Below are 22,588 nucleotides of genomic sequence, written 5' to 3'. Positions count from 1 at the left end.
TCTGTCATATGTAGGGGCGCAGGTGACATGCAGCCCCTACATATGACTTACTCACCGGTTTAAAGTTTGCAATTGTTGGGGGCGTGGCCTCTGTGACTGGCAGGTGTCGCCATGGATGCAGGATGATACAGGAAGAGGCTGACGAGCCTCCGTCTTTTATGTACAGTCTGTAAACGGTCGCGGTGTGAGCGCCTGACACGTCAAACTCGTACAGCATGCAGTGTTTCCATAGAAACGCTGTGGGGACGTGTCACTGCGTGTTCAGTTTTTGGATGTGTGAGGAGAAGCACGTAACTGCTCCTCCTCTCCTGTTTTTATGAATGAGAATTAAACACGTACTCACACACGATGATGTCAGCAGGAAGCCCCTCCCCCACCGATGCGGGAGAAGCCTCATGACCAGAGAGAGAGCGGCATCCTCCTGTCTTCAGATGTCTCTCACCCAGCCGTCTCCTCCTCAGGGGGAGAGAGAGGGCAGACATCCCTCTCCCCCTCCTCCTCCTGCATCCTTGCTCCCTCCTCTCCTCACGAGCCTGAGGATGAGTAATCCAAGCAGGGAGGAAGGGCGAGAGCTGCAGACGGAGTGAGTGAGGGAGGATACCAGCATCATCATCATCAGTGAACGTGCAGAGGCAGAGGATGAAGATTCAAACCCGTCCTGCAGGTCTCTCACTGCTGAGCGGCGTCGACCCGGGGATGGCTAATTCCTGGAGTGGGAGAGAATCAGCGGAGTGAATATTTCTGCATGCTGGTGGATTTCACCTGCACTGGCTAGCTCCTGGAGAGTGTGTGCATTTGTCTGTACGTGACTAATATCTGGAAGAGCTGGAGGGAGACGTGTTTTTCTGGATGGTGCTGGTGTAATTCCTGGAAGGGAGGCTCATTGACTTATGCTTTAAAACTGTGGGATAAGACTGTTTCCTGAACACTAAGCCCCCGCTCTGTGCTTCCACATGTGACGTATCAGAGATCTGGCTAATATCTGGAGTCTTTCATTGTAACAGTGCCTCACTGCCCTACATTCACCTCACACACAAACACACACAGACACACTGCGCCTGGAACCTGGTTAATCTCTGGACCAGCGTGTCTGGCATGTTCTGCTTCTGCCTGCAGAGTTCCCTGCAGAAGCTCCAGGCTCTGGAGGTGGAGGGGGGGACATCGCTGGGGTCATCCCCCGAGGAGAGCCCCCCTCCTCTGGGCAGCAAGGAGCAGAAGAGCCCCCGTGGTCGGGCCGAGCTCGGAGGGAAGGAGGCGAAGACGCTGGCGCTTTGCCACGGCGTCCCTGCAGACGAGAACAGCCCGCCAGGTACACACTAGTGATGGGATTTCCGGCTCTTTTTAGAGATCCGGCTCTTTCGGTTCGGCTCACTAAAAAGAGCCGGCTCTTTCGGCTCCGAACCGGCTCTTCAGGTTGTTTTGTTGCTTTAATTAATTTATTATTAACAATAATATAAAATTATGCACAAAAGGAATTACTAACGTAAAAACAAGTGGTTTTATTTATATATGTTTATATATAAATATATGCGGTGGCCCCTAGAGACAAAACACGTATAAACTCCAAAACACATTTCTAGCATGAACGGAACTTCCAAAGCAGAGCTACTAGATCACTTAAATTACACAATTGAAAGCATATGTGTATTGTTTGTGTATTTATACACAGGCACTCATATATATATTCAAATAATTTTAAAAAAAAGTTCATTTACCTGTTACTACCACACACCAAATCCGGTCGTTGGTACTTGCTGGCTTGTGTAGCCACAAGATAACAAAGGCTCAACACTGCGCCCAGCATCCTGGAGCACTTCTGTTGTCTTTTGTACGTGTTTTGAGTTTTTATGTGCTTCTGAGTTTTTATATGCTTCTGAGTTTTTATATGCTTCTGAGTTTTTACGTGCTTCGGAGTTTGTACGTGTTTTTACGTGTTTTGGAGTTTTTACGTGTTTTGGAGTTTGTACGTGTTTTTACGTGCTTCGGAGTTTGTACGTGTTTTGGAGTTTTTACGTGTTTTGGAGTTTGTACGTGTTTTTACGTGTTTTGGAGTTTGTACATGCTTCAGAGTTCGTACGTGATTTGAAGTTTGTATGTGCTTTGTCTCTAGGGGCCACCGTAAATATACTTTTATTTATTCACTCCACATAAAATGTAATAAATAAATCATATAATACAAAAATCAACTATTCACATTTCAAGTTTTAACTATTTAAATTTTCAGCTTTTTCCTTTCACAAATTTAAAGTGAAAAGAACACAAAACACTGCAAACCACAACACAATTAAATATAAATTATAATATGAAAACTAAAAGAACATGCATATTCTCTGTCATATGGACCTGCATGAATAAACTTTCTCAATCCTTTATCATCTGCAACCGAAAATAGTTGTGGATGATTACTATACCTTTCTAATGTTGTTGTCCCTGCCTCTCTTTCTCTCTCTCTGGCTCTGTTCCTGTGCTACTGAGTGTAACTACCGCCCCTCCCCCTCTGCCCAGTGTAAAGCACAAGGCTCGCGTGCAGAGTGAAGCGGGAAAAAAGTGCGAGAGAGAGGCTGAGAGAAAGAAAAGAAAAAAAAAAACCCCACGTGACGGCTCGCGATAAGGAGCCGGCTCGCGTCGTTCACGTCAAAGAGCCGGCTCTAAGAGCCATTTCGTTCGCGAACGACCCATCACTAGTACACACACCTGTCAGTCTGTGTGTGTTTATAAACTGTTGTTTTGTATGTGTGTGTGTTATCATTGGAGATGATCCAGACCCTGTACGCAGACACACACACACACACACACACACACACCTTCCAGTTTACCTGCACACGAAGCATTAGCTGAGATAACTGTTCACACACTGTGTGTGCGTGCGTGTGTGTGTCTGTGCACGCTGCTATTACAAACAAGCTTCTGTGAATTTACAGAAACGTTTGCACAAAAACTTCATTTCTACAGTCAATAGTGAAAAATGGAGCTTGTAAAACTTAGAGGAATACAAACATCCATCATTCCCTCACATCCAGTGGGCCGGTTTAGAGTCTTTAGCGGGCTGATTCAGGGCCCTGGGCCTTATGTTTGACACCTCTGCTACATGTGGTTCTCAGTTGGGTCCAGAGGTCCTGGAAGGTCGTAGCAGTGGTGAGAGTGTTATTTTAGTCATTTTGACTGTTCGGCAGCTGCAGGCTTCTCGGCATTCTCCGAGTTTCAAACACTTTTTATTGAATCCGCTGAAAACAATAGAAACAGGCAGCAGACTGAGCTTTGGCATTCGGACCCTTGTTGGAGTGATGATGACCGTTGACAGCACAGAGGAGCAACGCAGTGATGGAGCGCGCCGTCGATGAATGGGCGTGACAGAGTTTTGATGTTCTGAACTTCCTGTCCTGATTCTCTAAACTCGGAAACTAACCTGTTAACTTCCTGTCGTTGGCCTAAAACAGCTGTAAAGGTATAAGCGGGTAGGATTGTGTCAGCACGATGGTATCAGCTGTATGATGTCACAGAATTAGAGAGTTCAGCTTCACTGAAACACGGCTGAAGGTAAAACTGGATCAGTGTTAACAAATTTCCCACGTGTGGGACTAATAAAGGTTATCTTATCTTATCTTAGTGTTCGATTAGCTAACTGTTCCCACAGCTGCTCAGCGTTAGGCTGCAGTGATATATATTTACATACATGTGGTATATAAAGCAATTTAGAGATAATTATAGTTACTGTAAGCTGACAGCACTGCTGGGAGGAGGAGGCTGACCTGATTGTGTTTTGTGTGTCTGCAGAGCTGCTGACGTTCCTGACCAGACCGCCACAGTCCCCGCGACACCCGCCGTTAACCGCCATCCACCCCGGCCAGCAGCCCCCGACCCCCGACGTAGTGACGCCGCCGAGCCCCCACCACTCCCCCTACTCTCCTCAGAGGAGCAGCCCCGGAGGTGAAGGTGGACACGGCTCAGATGGAGGCGGAGCTCTCCTCCAGCTGCTGGCGGGAGGTGCCAGCCCCCTGCCCTCCCCCCGCTGCTCCAGCCCATGTCAGAGGTTTAACTCGGACCCGGACTCCGCCCCGTCGCCGCCGTGCAGCCAGCAGTACATCCTGTGAGTGCTGCTCTGAGGGGGGCGCTCTGATGTTCATCTGGACTTCCTGCTTTGTTTTCCTTTAAATGATGTCTGTGTACGTTTATGTCTGCTTCCACGCGTGCTGCACAGCCTGGATCTGGACCCTGGTGGTCCTGGATCTGGACCCTGGTGGTCCTGGCTCCAGGACCAACTGGACTCTTTGCTCTGGTTTCCAGTTTCAGGCTGCTTGAAGCTGTTTTGTGCTCGATGTCATGTGATTGGCGGGGAGAGTGCAGTGGAGTGGTTTGTGTTTGACCTGCATTAGTGCGGCTTATATAATCCGTCCTTCATCATCATCGTCTTCGGTTTGTGAGCCACTGCCTGAAGCTGTGACCCAGTTTTCTCGTCTTTGTTGTTTCACCGACAGCTACTTCCTGTCTGTGTCTGTGACACGCTGGCGTTGGATAACGTGACGGTTCCCGCGTTCAGGCTCAAAGCCGTGTGTGTCCTGCTAATCTTAAAAATGTTAAATCTCTTTGATAAATATATCTGGATATATCCCTGTGGGGTGGTGGCGTGCTCGTACCCGATGATGCCCGCCTGCTGAATCTGAGCGCTGTGTTTGTGTTCAGGTGTCGGGGCGACAGGACGCAGGACTCGGAGGGCGAGCGTCCCTCGTCCGTGCCCTTCCTCACGAGACACATCCAGACCCTGAAGAAGAAGGTCCGCAGGTTTGAGGACCAGTTTGAGCAGGAGATGAACTACAAGGTAGATCCAGGAGGGGGCGCTGTCAGACTCACGGCACAGCGTTAAAGAGTCGTAAACGTCATCGCTCTTTACTGCATCATTTGATTTCTGTCGTCTTCTGTTTCAGCCGTCCCACAACGACAAGTACTCGAACCCGGAGATGATCCGAGTGATGGGCGAACTGGCCAAGGCTCGCAAGCAGCTCAAAGGTGACGGTCGCAGGCTCGGCTCAGGTTCAGCGTCTGTTGTGGGCGCAGGCTGCAGCCACGTGTTTGACAGCAGCAGCTGGAGTCTCAGTAAACGTGCTCATCAGCTGAGCTGCGATCAGGCTCCTGCCAAACTGACAGTAAAACTGTGACCTCTGTGTTTCTGGTTTCAGTTCACTGACTGCTGAACTGGTTCATGGTAATGTGTGACTGTGTTTCCTCTGCAGAGCTGAGACTCAGGCAGTCGGTGTTCGAGTCGAAGGAGCAGGAAAGCGCAGACGTCTGCAGGTAACCGACTTCACTAACCCTGTGCTGACTCAGTAACTGTTCGAGTAGTTTGTGCGCAGAGTTACTGCAGCAGAGCTGGAAGGTTTTAACATGCTGCCTCTGCTGGATGCTAGAGGAACTGCAGGCTTTGGTGCTTCAGTGACGGCTGCCTGTATCCTGCAGGTACGGCGCGGGGCAGCAGGGGGCGTCGGAGCACAAACCGGCTCTGGAGGAAACGGTGGAGTCCCTGTTCAGGCGGCTGAGAGAGAAGAGGCAGGCGCTGGGTCTCCCTGACAACATGAAGGTCGGTGCTCGGCTCTGCGTGAGCGAACGCTTCGATTCATCAAAGGAATCAGGTTTCATTTTGTTTCACTTTGAATGTTCGTTATCACGCGCACAGACTCGACTCTGTTAGAGGTCAACCAGTCCCATATACAGGATCCGGTCCCATCCTGGCCTCAATGACTGGATCCGATATCGGGGAGAAATAAAAATGTAACCTGATCCAATAAATATCACAAACAGGAACTCCGCCTCCATTACAGACAGTAGAGATCGACAGACCACGTGACTTTCGCGCGTTGCATTGTGGGTACGAGTGGCAACAAAATCAAAACACTGCATCAAGCGCCAGCATTTCCAGCACCGGTAACCATTAACTCTGCGGTTTAATCCCCACTTGCATTTTATTTGCCCCAAAAACAGTTCTGTACAAAACAACGGAGAACTCGGCAGCTCCGCACGAAGACAGACGTGACGAAGAGTCAAAGAAAGTACGAGGAAGAAATCAAAGGAGTGAAAGGGTCAGACCCACACGAGCACAGAGTGGAGTAAGGACGTCAGCGTGCTGCACAACTTTCATCACGTTTATTATTATATGGTCCTAAGTGAGAGCGCACACACTCACAACATGTTTGGTAGCATCAGATCCTGCAACAAGCCCAGCTCCAGTTTACTTTGGTGGTTTGGACGACTCCATCTCACAGCTGCTGTTACAGGCCAACGCATCTATGTGTCGTTTCAGGTTGTAGTGTTACACAACATTTTCAGATCCAATAGAAATAAAATAAGTGTTTGGTAATTCATTCAATTCATTGTCTTTATTTATTACTGGCATCATTGTTTCATTCTGTTACAGAATCTCACAGCAAAGAGGCAACATTGTAGAAATCCATCAGCTTTATTAGCTGCTTCGCTGAAAAACAAATCAACAATGCAAAAACAAAACATCAAACAACAAACTGAGACAGTATCACTTGCTTCATACAACACTTGGGCGCATATATGCAGACGTGGCTGTTTTGATCTCGCTCTCTCTTCACCAATCAGATCTGGCTGTGGTAGCAGCTTGAAACCCAGGCTGACAGAGGGGCCCAGTCTGGATCGCATCCCAGCATTTTGTAGGCTGCTTTTCCTACAAAGAACAACAAACATTAGCCCGCAAAGCCACAGTGAACAAAGCAGCAAAGCAACGAATTCAATTCAAATTAAGACTTATTTGTAACCTACATCACCAATTATGATAAATGACGTAATAACTACAACAGCAGACTGACCTCTGTGGGAATGCTTGGAGCAGACTGACCTGTGAGCTGCAGCGTTCTGGGACGTTATATTTGCTCTTCGAACGGCTGCAATCCAGGCCGTCCGTCGCCTCTTTGTTACTTCGGAAACTCGGTTTGAACGATTTTTCTTCAACGACGGAATCTGATAACAACGATCTCTTTACCGTCGGCTTCCCGTGGCTGTCATGCGACCGGCTGTTGCAGCTAATAACACAACAGCTTCTTGCCATTTTTTGTTTCTTTTTATCGCTGTGTGACCGTTTTCACGTGAAAGCCTGCGTGCGCTAGTACCGCTTACCACTCGTACCCACAATCCTTTGCGGTTTTACCCCTGAATGACGTCACATCTCTATTAGACGTGGAAGTAGTGTCGTTACATTAGCATTCAGTTTGAGGGTTACAACAGGAAGTTATATATTTGTTGTTCTCTCGTGACGGGATTATTTACCAAACGACTGATGATGATTTTTATCCTCCTGTAACTTTGCTGTACAAAGAGCTCAAACTCCAAAGTTTCAGGAGGAGTGTTGCTGAACTAAAAATCAAGAATGTGGGGTCCTGTTTGGACAGCCCGGCGTGTGCGCCCCACGCAGGGGAAACAAACCGGCACGACGCCTGGCCAGTTTCATGGCTCGAAAAAACTATGAAAAACACTTTTTTCAGTCTTTAGTTTTGTACAGAAATGACACAAAATTCAGTCTCAGGTTAAAGGTGATAGAAACACTGACATCATCCTGATCAAACATGAGTGTGTTTGTTTATTGGCTTTAAACTCTGTTTATGTTCAGCTGTAAGTATAAAAGGCTCCATTTGAAGTTTTTGAGTGTAAACATGGTTTATAACAAAGTTTTTGAAATCTGCATTAAATTGCATTTAAATGACTTTTTGAATTTTACTTTAAGTCCTTCAAGTTTAAATACAAACATCAGTTTGGCTGAACTGTGAAGTACTTTGGGTGCAGCGTATGTTTGTTTAATAAAATTATAACAGAACAGCTTTAATGTTCTGTTTCTTAAACTGGAGCATGAAAAAACAGCGTTATTGATTGTAACTATATCAGGTTCACATCCATATCAGCAGATATCCAATTTTCTGATATCAGACGTATGTGGTGCCATCTCTGGACTGTGTGCAGGAGATGACTCAGGCTCAGATGGTGCTGGAGAAAATCACTCTGCAGAAATGTCTGCTGTACTTCGAGAGTCTGCACGGCCGGCCGGTGAGTCCTCCCCCACACACACCCAGCAGGATCGAAGCCCCTCGTTTCCAACGCCGTGTTTTTATTCTCCAACTCCACGAGAGGAGCTTATTGACACTTTGTTGTGTCCCAGGGAACGAAGCAGGAGAAGAACCTGGTGAAGCCTCTGTACGACCGCTACCAGATGATCAAACACTTGCTGTGTGCCAGCCCCACCATCAGCACTATCGTAAGACGCACACCTGTCGTGTTTTAACATCAGCAGCAGCGATTTCATACGTGCGAACTAAACAAAGTTTCGTCAGAGAAAAACGGAAACGTGGGGTTTATCGTCCTCCTGCTGCAGCGCCACCTTCAGGACAAACTCACTGTGACAACAGCAGCTTTGAGTTGTTTATGTAGTCGAGATGATTTTACATAAGAGCTAAAGCTTGATGGCGTTTAAGTACAAGGACGCTCTGTTTCTGTCTCAGGAGGAAGAGGATGGTTCTGATGAAGACTGCGTGAGTTCGTTGGCCGTCGATGAGCTTCCTGTCCCGCCGCCGCGCAGACCGGCCCAACCAGCAGCCGGCGAGGAAGACAGCGACCGGGACAGCGACCCGGCCTTCGTGTCGCCGTTAGACGAGGTGAAAGCCGTCCGGCAGCAAGATGCTCTCACCACAGCGAACCTGCACGAAGCCTCCAGGTGGGTGAAAAGTGACGTGCGGCGAGGCTTTGAAGCGTCTGTGACCCGAGCCGGTGCCACAGACGCGTCCGGTGCGTCCCAACGCATCTGACCTTTTACTGTTACACGGCTGCTAACAGGAAGTTTCTACTCAGCAGCTCATGAAACGTGACAAACACGCAATAAACACGTCTGAGTGCTCACCTGCAGCTGGTCTGTGCAGCTCCTGCAGCTTGGTGTGACACGATGTTTACGTGGACGTGCTGCGGTCAGACGACAAGTCCTGCAGGCGTAACTGCGCCTGCCAGACTGAGCTCAGGGTCCTCACAGTCAGCCTGCAGCATGGCGCTACTACAGTCTGTATATAAAAGATGGACGCAGCTCCTTCTGAAAAGTCTGCACTCTGTCTAATGACCAGCAGGGGGCGACTCCTCTGCTCAGCTGATCTGAAGCAGAGGAGCGTGATTGGCCATGAAACACCTCGACGGAGCCGCGTCCATCTTTCGTGTGCAGTAAATCGCTCGGCGGCCGGTTTTCAGTTTCTGTTCCTGGGTCCAGGTCTCAGCTGCTGGACTGTCTGCGGGAGACCCGGGCCGAGAAGAAGGCGAGGCGGAAGGTCCTGAAGGAGTTCGAGGACGAGTTTTATCGACAGACCGGAAGGTGAGCACAAACTTTACTAACAACAGGAGCTTTTAACGCAGCGGCAGCTGGTTTTATTCGATGATTATACGAGCGACGTGTGCGGGCAGCAACCTCGTTAACTCGCTCCTGTGTTTCCTGTCATTTGTGCTTGTTGGACAGAATCTGCCAGAAAGAGGACCGAACGCCGATGAAGGAGGAGTACCAGGAGTACAAACAGCTGAAAGCCAAACTGCGCCTGCTGGAAGTCCTCCTCAGCAAACAGGAAGTCGCCATGTGAGGAAAACCCGAGTTAAACCGAGCCAGCATCACTTCTCCCAGTCCGGAGGGAAACTCGTGAAACTCGTTTTCCTCACACGTTGAGCTTTTTCATATAAACTGAATGTGCTCGAGTCCAGGTGGAAGCTGTGGCGATAGTGGAGGAAGCTAAAAATCACAAAGTGTGTGTTTGTTAACCATGTGAAACACACTCAGGAAAGCAATAAGATCAACAAACAGCAGCTCGGCGCTGAAAGACGGCAGAAACCTCCTGAAACGTGCTCATTGGACACAAACCAGGAGGGCGGAGTTTAGCCGGCGTCACGAGACAAAACATCAGCTGTTTAAAGCGACCGCGTTCTTCTGCTTTATGGTGTTTTGCAGAAACTCCACCTGAAATATTTAATAATCAAATGATTTTATTGATATTAGTGCTGAGCTCAGTGAATTCAACACGTGTTGAAATCAAACAATGGAAAACGACGTCTCTCTGGAGGTGAAATCTAGTCTGTCAATCTTTCAGCGTGTCGTCGCGCCTGATCGCACGTCAGAGCTACAAACTGCATGTTCGTCCAGAGGTGGAGGCTGTACAGGTCGACACCACCAGGAGACCCGGAGTCGCTGCTGAACGCGACTTCTTCAATCATTCATGATGAGTTTTAGCACTGAAGCTACCAAAACGTGTTCGGGTTAAGTTCACAGAGTTAAACACGCGCGGCCATTTTTGGTGAGCGCACACTGAATCTTCTCATTTCATTGGTTTCTTTTGTTCTGTCAGTTTCGCTGACATCTGGTGTGTGTTGCCGTGGAGACGGAGGAAATGAAGCGTTTGCGTCACTGAAGCGGGACGTTCAGGCGTCACTCGTGCCGGTGCAGATGTATTTAAGTCAGAGCGCTTTATGCTGAAAAAGGACATTTAAGTTTTTTCAGGTTGCTGTTGTAGCGACGGGTCGCTGCTGGAGTCTGTCACGGTGCAGGCACATGCAGGCGCGTGCAGGCGCATGCAGGCGGTACAGGTGCAAGCAGGCGCGTGCAGGCGGTGCAGGCGGAGCTCCTGTAGAAAAGAGAGCCTGCAGGGCAAGTAGCTGAAAACTGCAGCGCTCTTTAACATCAGAAGAAACCCCGCCGTGTGCGTTCGAGGAAACTCTCAGAACAACCGAGCGAAAAGCTTCCTGATGTTTTGCACGTTACACTCTCAGTGTGTCGGCGGCGTTCCCGGGATTTAAGGTCAGTATTCAGAGCAGAATCCAGCCTTTCCAAACACTTCTCCTGAAACGTGAGATGTTCTGTGTTTCCCCGACGTCTCTGGTGAATCGTGTTAATGTTGTCGTTTGAATCTTAAAGCCGGCTGAGGTTGAACCTCCCGCTCTGAACGCTGAGTGCACGTTAGACACACAGGCTCTGCTGTGGTCATCAACTCTGTCCCGTGTTGTGCAGTCCTGGTTGAAAAGCATCTATAAAGACAAATACTGAATAAATATTTTTGCTACCAACGCGACTCCAAATGTTTGTGTCGGTTTCTCTTTGTCTCTCACAGAGTGATGCAAACCTTCACACAGAACGTTTAAACGCTTTATTTGGATTTCACATATAGTCTGAGTTATTTTTCGGCACATGCAGCCTCTTAAAATCTGATGAGTCCTGGAGGACTTGGCGCTGGATGGTGGTCGGCCGTGTCGTCTCAAACCGCTTCACTCGTAGTAGAAGCTGGCGGTGACCGCGAAGACGTCCGACGAGCCTTCGTACGGCGTTATGACCGGCTGCAGGCCTTTCAGCTCTTTGTAGTGGCCAAAGTGTTTGATCCTGTAGGAGCCCGCCGAGGCCGTCGGGGGAATCTGCCACTCCACTGTGGCGTTGCTCTCCCGGTTTGACCCCTTCAGCCAGTGAAACCTGCAGCAAGACAAGCGACTTTAACTCCTCAAAGGACCCTGAGTTAAAAGAGGAACGTCTGCAACCTGACTTTAGTTTCTGTTTGTATGTTTTGTGATTACAGCTCGTGAAAATCAGAAATCCAGGTTCCAGAAAATTTAGACTTTGTGTTCTTTCAGAGAGGACACTTAACCTACAGGTAGACAAAGGTGCCGGGTCATCTGCTGGTATTGGTACTGGTTGCCGATTCCACCTTCTCACAGTGCCCAATACTATCAAATAGCTTGATGATATTGTTAGTGTTTCTGATTGGTCAGGAAACTCACCTGACCTGAACCCTGCAGACACAATCAGAAAGTCTGGAGTGGACGAGAAACACTCGACCAGCTCCAACCAAAGCAACCCGAGCTTCAGTAACCCGTCAGCAGCACCGCAGGCTGACGGGTTACTCAAACCAAGTACTGAGTGTATAAATCCTTTGACCAAAGGAAATATTCTAAAAATCAGGTTTCTGCTGAATTTCATGAGCTGTCGACCTTTTTTTAAAATAAAATTACAGAAGAAGGTTTTTTTGTTGTTTTTAAAATCCTGATCAGATTTTTGAGATGCACAGCTACACATTAATCTACCTGGTCTCCCATGATGCATCGTTGTGGACAACCTCCCAGGTTTCTGTTCTGTTGTCAAAAATCTCAACAGTGACAAAAGTTTTATCCCTCTGCAACAAACGAGAGGAAGAGGTCAGAAAGACGTTTCAAGTATCCTAACAATGCTAAGCTAACAGTGGCTGAAACACTAGGATACAGGTGGATGAAGAAGAAGAGTTCTTACAATATCTCCAGAGTTTCTCGGGTTTCCTGCTACAAACGTGACAGTCACAACATCACCCTGAAAACCACATTAAATATTTAAGACTCATTTTGTCCACATGCACACAGAGCGGCGTCATCAGCGTGGACCCTGAGGAACACAGTAAGAGTGTTTCCTACCTGTCTATAAACAGGGTAAACCTGCTCCAGGACGTCTCCAAAGCTCATATTCTCAGGTTTTCTGTCAAAGAGCGCCAGGGGCACAAAATTAAAGAGGTTCTCTGTGAAGAAGGGAGGCTGAGGGCCGGCTGGCAGCTCTGAGACTCTGTCCTGGAAACACGATTAATGTCAGCAAGCAGTGTTACATAGGATTGGCTTCACACTACAGTGAGGGTCTGCTGTTGACTGTTTGCATCCGACTGGCCCTGGCTTTATGAAATATTTCTGCTGCAACCTCATTCATTCATTCAGGAGTCTTTATGTGTCACATGCGAGTACAACACGCAGCGAAATGTGTCCTGACTGATGGAACCTTTTCACTGTTTCATCTGTTTCCACCTCACATGAAGTAAAACATGTTCAGAATATGAGTTTGACGGACGTTTAGCCGTCTGACTTTGGTTCAGTTTCATGTTTTATCTCCATCATCTTTATATTTGGAAAAGATTTTCCTGTGATTTTCTTTTGTATAGAGTAAGTAACATGTAAGCAACGTTACAGAATAATTCCTGTGATGAAATATTCTTCTGCTCGTGTTTCTCTGGCAGAGAGAGAGAGTCGGTCTCACACTGCAGCTCGTTTCAGATAAACTGGTGAAAAATCTGCTGTTTAAACTGAGCTCTGTGGGCTGACCTCGTTTTCTTTCACTAACTGTTCTGAGGGAAACGTGACCCCGTGTTTCCAATGTGCTCATGAATGCTGATGAAAGGTGTAATCCATCCATTCCCACCTGAGCAATGGCTCGGGCCAGGCCTCGATACTTCTGCAGGTAGGCACTGAGCGTGTGCGGGCCGTATATGGTTGAAGCGCCTTCATACCGCTGCACCTGAAAAATAGACAATCAGACTAAGTTTCCACCCTGCTAAATGTCCATTAATATATACACACACACATATACACTGAACAAAAATATAAACAGCACTTTTGTTTTTGCTCCCATTTTTCATGAGCTGAACTCAAAGATCTGAAACATTTTCTACAAACACAAAGGAGCCATGACTCTCAAATGTTGTTCACAGATCTGTCTAAATCTGTGTGAGTGAGAACTTCTCCTTTGCTGAGATCATCCATCCCTCCTCACAGGTGTGTCAAGGCGCTGATTAGACAGCATGAATATTGCACAGGTGCGCCTGAGACTGCCCACAATAACAGGCCACTCTGAAATATGCAGTTTGATCACACAGATGTAGCAAAACCAGTCAGTATCTGGTGTGGCCTCCATTTGCCTCACGCAGGCAACACATCTAATGGAGATGTGCTGCCTGCGTGAGGCAAAAGGTGTGCAATGGGCATGGAGTTGATCGGGTTGTTGATTGTGGGCTGTGGGTCCACTCCTCTTCAACACTTGTGCAAAGTTGCTGAATATTGGCAGGAACTGGAACTCGCTGTCGTATACGCTGAGCGCCCCAAACATGCTCAATGGCTGAGTATGCCGGCCATGCAAGAACTGGGATGTTTTCAGCTTCCAGATGTCCAGATCCTGGCAATATGGGGCCGTGCATTATCACGCTGTAACATGAGGTGATGGTCACGGATAAATGTCACAACAATGGTCCTCAGGATCCACCGCCACCACGGGCCACTCAATCCACAACGTTGACGTCAGCAGACCGCTCATCCACACGAGGCAACACAAGCTGTCTGCCATCTGCCCTGAGCAGTAAAATCATCTGCGAACAGGACACCTCTCCAATGTGCCAGACGTCATCGAATGTGAGCGACACTCGAGTCGGTTACGATGACGAACTGCAGTCAGGTCCGGACCCCGATGAGGACCACGAGCATGCAGATGAGCTTCCCTGAGACGGTTTCTGACAGTTTTTGCAGAAATTCTTTGGTTATGCAAACCAATTGTTGCTGCAGCTGTCCGGGAGGCTGGTTAGCACTGTTGCCTCACAGCAAGAAGGTCCTGAGTTCAATTCCACGGGCAGGCCAGGCTCTTTCTGTGTGGAGTTTGCATGTTCTCCCCGTGTTTAAGTGGGTTTCTCTTCAGGTACTCCGGCTTCCTCCCACAGTCCAAAGACATGCAGTTTGTGGGAACAGGCTAAATAGAAACTGCTCATAGGTGTGAATGGTTGTCTGTGTCTATTAATTAGACAATTGATTAAAAATCTACGAACAGATTAATGAAGAATGAAAATAATCGTTACTTCCCTCCCTGCTATGAAACTCATGTTTAGATGTGATGATAATCTGTTGGCATCACAGGAACAGTGTAACCACCACAGGGACACCTTTAAAAGTTTGTAATCATTTACACAGGTTTGCTTTCCACCGTCTTACTAATTTTACTCTGATATTTCATTTAAGTAACTGAGTACTTTCTCCAAATCTGACTGTTTTATGTCCAGTTGATCTTATTTAAACACTGATTTGGATTTTACAATTTAGCAAATGACTCTAAAAACTACAAATCCTATGAAGTTCAGCAGATGTGTACCTGGTACTCTTCATAGGTGGTGATGTAATGAGTGTACACGTTACTGAGGCCGGCAATCACCACCTCCATGTCCTTTAGAGTTCCCTCTGACTCCAGCTCCTGGCTCACAGTAACAACAACACAGTAAACACACAGTTATAATCCGAGATGGGCAGCGTTACTGTAATCCGATTACTTTTTTCAAGTAACGAGTAAAGTAAGGGATTACTATTGCAAAAACGGTAATTCGATTACCGTTACTTTCCCGTAGGAACGCTGCGTTACTGCGTTACTAAAACCGTGATTTTTTGCGAGAATGTCTCATGACAGTGACGTAAGCGAGTGCGACGTTGGTGACAACAGCTGTGTGCAGATCAACAATGGATCACATATCGAGTGCAGAGAGAGTATGAGCGTGCAGCGTTTAAAGCGTGGAAGTACTGACCTTACTTTGAGTTTGATTCCATAAAAAGTGACAAAAACATTAGTGTCCGCTGTGCGTGGGAAGAAAACTTCTTTTTACAGCGAAAAAACCCCTAAACTTCCAACAAGCACCGAGTAGCTACGACGTAATGGGAAACTCACAGAGACACTCGCGGATTCTTCCACTGACCGCGGCACACCTGCACCAGGGTAACCCTCCGCCTGCCCCACTCCTGCTTTACAGGTGAAAATAGAGCAACAGGACCGCTGAGTCTTTGACTTTATTTATTTTCTGCTGTGTTTTACTTGCATCTATTTGAAAGACTGAGTGTAAACACACAAAATATTTTATTTTATGTGCTGGAATGTGCAGAAAATAGGTTTAAATGTTAAACTAATTTATTCAACTCAGAGAATGTTGCAGATAATTTAATCTTTGCTTGATGCATAAAGTTAAAAGATTAAAACTAATAAAACAAGTTTTAAAAAAAGACTTTTCCATTTGATTACATTTTGTATGATGATTATGTAGAAAAAGTAGAATTGGGCTGAAAGATCTATCACTTTATCAGCTACTCAGGTTGTAAATCGTGTTTTTAAAAAGTAACTAAGTAACTAATTACTTTTGAAAATAAGTAATCAGTAAGTAAGCACCGAGTGCGCAACAACGTAATGGGAAACTCACAGAGAAACTCGCTAAACTAATTAGTTACTGATTACTTTTTTCAAGTAACTTGACCAACACTGGTTATAACACGGTAACAACATAGTGATGTGACCTGTGAAGATTCGGTAATAAGAACTGTTTTCATATGAAGTGTTGATGTGTCGTTTCTCACCTCTTTGATAGCTTCTCGTAACCTCCGCCCTGACATGGTGCTGTTGAAGAAAAACACACATATATGCAGCAGAGTGTTATTACTGTGTTATAAGCAGCTGTGTTATCATTGGCTGCATTAACAGCTGTCGGTAAAACGTCGTTACGTCATTTCTCCAGGAACAGCTACGACAGCCACAGAGCCGATGGTGATCATCTGAATGTCGACGATCTGAGGATGCCAGGGCAGAGGCCAGTTCATCTGCACAGACAAACACACCACGACAGCCTCTTTACCCGTTTTATTTTATTCAATCCACCTCTCAGGTTTTACCTGCTTCTAGTAGATTTGTTCTGAGCCCTGTTCTCTTTAAGCCCAACTTTCTTTTAGGGTTTGAGCTAGTTGGACCTCACAGTCCAGATTTACAGTCCAGGTTCTTTCCTGAAACTTAAAGTCAAGCCTGTGGGGAGCTGGATGAAGCATCATAACCTGTGTTAGTGTCAGACTGTAGTGATACACTGACTGTGGGTCATTGTCTGACGCGATAGCATAAATGTTGGATCCATGTTCATCACAGACTGTATTTTGTACGTGTGAGCCTCGCCTCACCTCCCCTGTGCTGAACAGGATTGGTTTGGGATGATGACATTCCTTCGTCTGATTGGACGGTGGGCCAAGCAAAGCGTCTCTGATCCCATCCCAGAAGGGGTCTCCTTCCACAGCGCCTACATGCACAGAGATACGCAGTCAGGTTATCACAGCCCGTCTCAGCAGGCTTGCAGCCCAATGTGAGCTGAGGGACAGAATCACCTTGGGTGAAGTTCAGGCCTCCGCCTCCATCTGTTGTTCCTGCTGCAAAGCTGTGACCCAGAGCTGGTTTACATGTGCTCGCCTGAAACACAGACAGCGTAGCTTCTATGTGAAACAGAAGCAAGAACGTGCTGCCACAGCTTTTCTCTGTGAGGCGTTTTTACCCTGTGTTCACATTAAAAAGAAACTAACACATTAAAAGAAGCTGAGTTATCTGTTAGGAGCTGCTGTTTGTCCCACACATCGCAGAACAAGAGAAAACATGTCTGTAAAATGAATGAATGAAGAAACGATTAAAAATTTGTTCCTGGGAAACATGACATCAAATTTTAATTATTATGAATAAAATTTCTAATCTAAATTTCTTAATCTGTGTGTGTGTGTGTGTGTGTGTGTGTGTGCGTGTGTGTGTGTGTGTGTGTGTGTGCGTGCTGACCGTGTGTGTCTCATTGATCTGAACAGTGACATCAGTCATGTTGACCCACTGATGAGCATGATGAATAAAGCCGGTCACCTCCTCGACTGCATTTGCATACAGCTCCTGCAGGGGGCAGCGCAACAAGCACACAGTCGTGACTTTGTCACTCGTGGGGATGCTAATGGAATTCCTTTCAGGTTTAAAGGAACATTCATGAAGCAAAGACAAAGTCAAGACAGAGAAACAATGAATATTTGGAGGGTCTGACTTTTGTCCCCATAAGCAGTGAGTCCCCACAAAGCTCCTAACCGACACACGTCCCGATATGGCAGTGAATACAAGCACAAAGCTTGTCAGATTTTTTTATCATTACGTGACGCTGTGTTGTTTTCTGAAACGAGGCACACGTACCTTGGCTTTCAGGTAGACGTTGTGTCCGATGATCCGAGTGCTCTCAAACATGTCTTCTCCAGGTCCGGACGCCAGACACATTGTAGTCTGGCAGACACACATTTATCGGTTTCCTTCTGCGATTTATTAACTATCTTAACGAGTCTGTGTGTGTGTGTCTGTGTGTTGTGTATTTACCCCTCCTATGGGACAGGAGCTGTTCAGGTAGTCACAGGGCAGCCCAGTGTTCACACAGTACGGTCCTCTGGTGTTCGGAGTGACGTCACCGAGGTTACTGGAGGAGAAACCAGCAACGAAACTTCCCTGAAACACACACACACACACACACACACACACACACACACACACACACACACACACACACACACACACACACACACACACTTTAATTATATACCCAAATAAACCATAACGAGTAAATGTTCAGCTGGAAACTCATCTTTCAAACACTTTGTTACCAAAATGACCAAAAATGCAAAAAATAATTTGCTTGTTTTATCTTCTGGTTTCTGGTTTTTACTGAGTTTATGTTAAAAATCACAAACTCTGAGACTGTGGTCGGGCTTTGATGCAACCTCTTCAGGTTACCTGTCCAGGTAGCCCTCCGGGGTTCTTGTCCTGCTCCAACAGGTAGGAGGCGTAGCCCATGTTGTCGCTGCTCACCATGCGGTTGGTGTAGTTCATGCTCACCGCGTGGACAGCAAACCAGCTGTCAGCAGCAAAGCTCAGTGAGAATAATGATGGTAACAAACGATGGCAGCATTATTGAAGGAGTGCTGTGTGCGTTTGTACCTGATCATACCGATGCCGTCTCCATCCTGATCGGTGAACTTCAGCACCAGCACCTGTTTGTCGGTGTTCCACTTATACCTGAAAGATCAATAACATGAACACCTGATCAAATCAGCCAATTGCGTGGCAGCAGTGCAGGTGAAGATCTGCAGATGTTTCCAGCAGCCTGTCTCTGTGAGAGTTTACGAAGCTTTGAGCTTTACAGAGGAGAGCATGTCTTCAGGCTGTAAAGCCTAGAACGGCTCTCCTTATGCTGTGGAGCTGATCTATAGAAGCGACAGCAGAGCTGCAGGGATGTACTGATAGAAACAAACCGATAAATCATTCATTATTATCTACCTGCGCCTCTCCTCCTCGGGGTTGTTCAGGTACGAGTGAGGACTTCTGTTCAGGCTGCTGTCGTCCAGCTCTCCTCTGTTCCTGTAGATCCTGCCGGGCTTCATGTTATTGTGGGCTATGTCTATACTCTGGAATCAGGGTTTCAATTATGAGTACACAGTTCATCGGTACGACCTTACCCTGACAGATAAACATTTCTAATAAAAGTAATCATGTAAAAGTGCATTCTCCATCCCCCCTGAACTACCCAGTGTGTCTTTGCTGGGTAGAAGAATAAGAACTGATTAGGAACACATAGGAATGTGTGGGAGTTTACTGTGGTCCATCAAAAAACACACACACACACCTTAACAATGCCGTTGACCAACGGCTCGATGGCAGCCTTCATGTAACCGCCTGTGATCATGAACAGCGTGTACTGGAAATATCCACCGAGTCCACAGTGAGTGTGAGTCCCACTCAGAACAACGTTGTCCTGCCGGTATAGATCCCCGTACTTCACCTGCAGTGCCTGCAGAACCTGCACACACACACACACACACACGTACTGCTTTGTGAAGACCTCTAACATGAGACACACTGGTCCCCACAAAGACAGATGTACAAGTCAAGCACACACAGCAGCGATCAGAGGATAATGTCTCCACACATTTGTGAGACCTTTAAGACTCTCTGATGATGTCGATGCATCATCCTTGAGAACAATAAGAACAGCGGTGAAACTACAGCGTGAGGTTAGCTGAGGTAACACCCAGCAGGGGCGGGGGCTCCCAGCACTGATCCCAGACCCAGATAAATGGGAAAGATTGTATCAGGAAGAGATTCAGTGTAAAATCTCTGATAAACATGCAGGTCATAAAGAAGAAGTCCATCAGAGGGACCGCTCAGAGTCAGAGAGGCTGACATGGTCTGAGCACGTGCAGAGGAGGGAGGGTGGAGGATGGAGGCAGGATGAGGAGAGGAAGACCTCAGAGGAGATGGATGTAGTGAAGGAGGACATTCAGACGGTGGGTGAGAGAGAGGAGGATGCTGGGATAGGAGGAAGTGGAGGCAGATGATCTGCTGAGGAGACCCGCTTCAGCCCAGAAAGTAAAACTTTGAATAGAGTGTGTGTGTGTGTGTGTGTGTGTGTGTGTGTGTGTGTGTGTGTGTGTGTGTGTGTGTGTGTGTGTGGTCACCTCGAGTCGGAGCCTCTGTGAAACCATTCCTATGTCTGCCGTGACGAACACCACCCTGCGCTTGCCGTCATCGACGATGAAGGCTCTGCTGTACAAACGGGTGTGTATGCCTGCAGCCGTCTGCTGAGGGTTTGCATAGCCCATCTAAACACACACATTAAAACCTTCTCAGCAGGTGAGATTAATGAAGTTTCACAGTGATTTCACAGTTGTTTATGTTCCTGTTAAAGTGTGAGTGGGCAGCTCGCGTCTGCAGGATCACAGACGTTCACACAAATGTGACTGTGGTACCTGAACACACACACATTCTCACACAGAGTGTGATCTGTGTGTCTTTGCCTTCTACGACGATGAAAGTCATGCTGGCTATAGGATGTGTTTCATGCCAGAACCCAGATTACAGACAAGGTTTTACAGACGATAATCCTGCTGCTTCCAACAGACTCTATATGTTCCTATTCACTAATGTTTTTATGACCGCTCAGCGTTCGGCACTTAGACCATAAAGATTATCAGTCCAAGCACACCCAGTCGAACCAGAGCGGCAGACTTTGGAGTTTGTTCTCTGCAGGTCCTCTGCTGCTGTTTTCATCTGCACTCATTTACATGTCAGAGTTCTGGGTCTGCTTGACAGGAAGTTCAGAAATGTTTACGGCTGGATACGCCCAATTCCCATCGCCTGTGGTTGGTTGAAGTTGAGGAATGTCATTCAGTTGTGAAGGTCCCGGGTGCAGCTTCCAGTGAGCAGCTCTGATGCTGCTGGAATCAGAAATAGTTTAAATGGCAGAGATCGGGTGGAGGTGGGCTGCAAAGTGGCTTACAGAGGCAGCAGCAACTACTGACTATGAGCGCCACCAGCTGGATGTGTGCTGACACTGAGATCATCTCTTCAGATGCGTGAACGAGAAGTTGTGCTCGTATATTGTTAACGTGGAAAAAAATGAACAGTAACTTGGCTAACTGTTACTTCCCCAGCTGTTCTCTGAAGTTCTGAAGAAGAACTCCAGAGAACAGCTGTGACCCACCTGCAGGAGCCCGGAGAACTGTTGCTCAACAGCACTTTAAAAATAACCACAAGGTCTGTCTCTGTAGAAGCAAAGCATAAAGAACTGAGCTGTGGCTCAAGACTTTTGCACAGTTCTGTGCACATATGGGTGACTTCATGTTAAACGCAGCACGAGTCCCTGAAGGCAGCATGAGTGAGTTTGTGGTACTGACCATAGAGACATCAGCCGGCGGTCCGGTGCAGTCGGCTCGGCCCACGCCGATCAGGTAAGGTGTGTGCTGAGGGGGCGGAGTCTCTGGATCTGACAGGACGACAGATTTGAATTCATTACGACCTCAGATGTTGGTAATATTTTCATACTTTAGATCTGCTGTGACAACACTGAGAATGAACCTGATTCAGTGTTTTATAATCAGACAGCAGTTTGTGCCACAAATCACTGAATCTGACCAATCACATAAAAGCAGAAGCTCAGTCAGGAAGTAAACTGCACATCTGTGTTCATGTGGCGCTCTTAAAGGTGCCGGTCTGTAAACATGGGTGTTTAGGATCGTCCCCATAGTAACAGTTGGTCGGGCGTGTCGAGCCGTTGGATGGTCAGTTGGATGGTCAGTTTTTCCTGCAAATGTTTTTTGCTCCTGAAATTTGAATCATAGCTGCTGAAACATAAAACAGACATTTATGCACGAACAAAGTTTCCTATTAACTGTTATGTTGATTAGCATTAACAAGCACTCAGAGGACAGCTCCGCCCTGACCTGACCCTAACCTTTGACCTGTGACCTTGTGACTAAAATGGTGCATTTTATCTTTGGCTTCTATAAACTGCACAAACTTGAGGTTTTAAGATATATTCATGCAGTGTGCGATTATGATGTCACATTAAAACAATAAAAAGTGCTGGTCAGCTATCTCAACGCCCTTTCATACGACATTGACTCCATATGGTTCTCAAGGTTTTTCCAGGTCAGTTTTGACCTTCGACACTAACAATGAAGGTCAAATGTTTGACCAGCGTGGGCACTCGTGTCCCCGGGACCGTTGTGGTGAAGATTGAAGACAATTCTTAAAAGATTGTGGGTAACACAGTTTTTACTCATTTTCATATTTGCTGTGACCTTTGACCCTGACTCAATATCACCACAGTGAAATCAGCTCGAGCTGTTGTTGGTATCACCATCACACAAAATTTTAACATTTTATCTTGAAAACTGAGGACGCTAGACTGCTAACAGACAAACGGACGACCAGAACCAAGGACGTCCGTCCTCCAAACACGCTGTCGGAACAAAGTCGACAAAGCTCCGAGTACACGACAGCATGAACATCTGAGGTTTTATCGAGCAGTTTCTCACCTGCGTGCGTTTCCCTGGTAACGTACAGTACAACCAGCGAGATGCACACGCCGGTCATAACGACGAAGATGACGCCGAGCGTCACTTCCAGAGCTGAAAACCCACAGCACAGCGACTTCCTGCTTCCCAT

At 47.0% G+C, this 22,588-nt stretch overlaps 2 protein-coding genes across 3 annotated transcripts; one reads left to right on the top strand and one right to left on the bottom strand.

The window, feature by feature from the left end:
• Positions 1-1,095: 1,095 nt before the first annotated feature.
• Positions 1,096-9,614, top strand: LOC146627451 (protein FAM13C-like). The gene is made up of 11 exons (XM_085361118.1): positions 1,096-1,309; positions 3,775-4,087; positions 4,681-4,816; positions 4,923-5,004; positions 5,229-5,289; positions 5,452-5,572; positions 7,969-8,052; positions 8,165-8,260; positions 8,505-8,716; positions 9,254-9,355; positions 9,497-9,614. Exons 1-11 carry the CDS (start codon positions 1,096-1,098, stop codon positions 9,612-9,614), a joined length of 1,539 nt encoding a protein of 512 aa, XP_085217244.1.
• Positions 9,615-11,283: 1,669 nt separating this feature from the next.
• On the bottom strand, positions 11,284-22,588 carry asah2 (N-acylsphingosine amidohydrolase 2). Of its 2 annotated transcripts, none has more exons than XM_085361116.1 (20): positions 22,430-22,588; positions 21,316-21,396; positions 20,098-20,241; positions 19,266-19,439; positions 18,920-19,047; positions 18,581-18,658; positions 18,377-18,497; positions 17,966-18,091; positions 17,789-17,875; positions 17,396-17,500; positions 16,960-17,041; positions 16,759-16,874; positions 16,316-16,410; positions 16,171-16,210; positions 14,930-15,028; positions 13,220-13,315; positions 12,451-12,600; positions 12,293-12,349; positions 12,091-12,179; positions 11,284-11,482 (listed from the first exon to the last, which is right to left on the bottom strand). In XM_085361116.1, exons 1-20 carry the CDS (start codon positions 22,586-22,588, stop codon positions 11,284-11,286), a joined length of 2,226 nt encoding a protein of 741 aa, XP_085217242.1. The 2 variants fall into 2 exon arrangements, with proteins under 2 accessions (XP_085217242.1, XP_085217243.1); XM_085361117.1 differs by having other exon boundaries at positions 21,316-21,404; positions 22,459-22,588.

This window comes from Diplotaxodon limnothrissa, linkage group LG8 (assembly GCF_057381915.1).
Source record: "Diplotaxodon limnothrissa isolate DT_005_m linkage group LG8, D_limnothrissa_male_GT1.1, whole genome shotgun sequence".
Taxonomy (NCBI): domain Eukaryota; kingdom Metazoa; phylum Chordata; class Actinopteri; order Cichliformes; family Cichlidae; genus Diplotaxodon; species Diplotaxodon limnothrissa.
The sequence above is the reverse complement of the archived record's forward strand: the minus strand, read 5'-3'. Positions and strand labels throughout refer to the sequence as shown.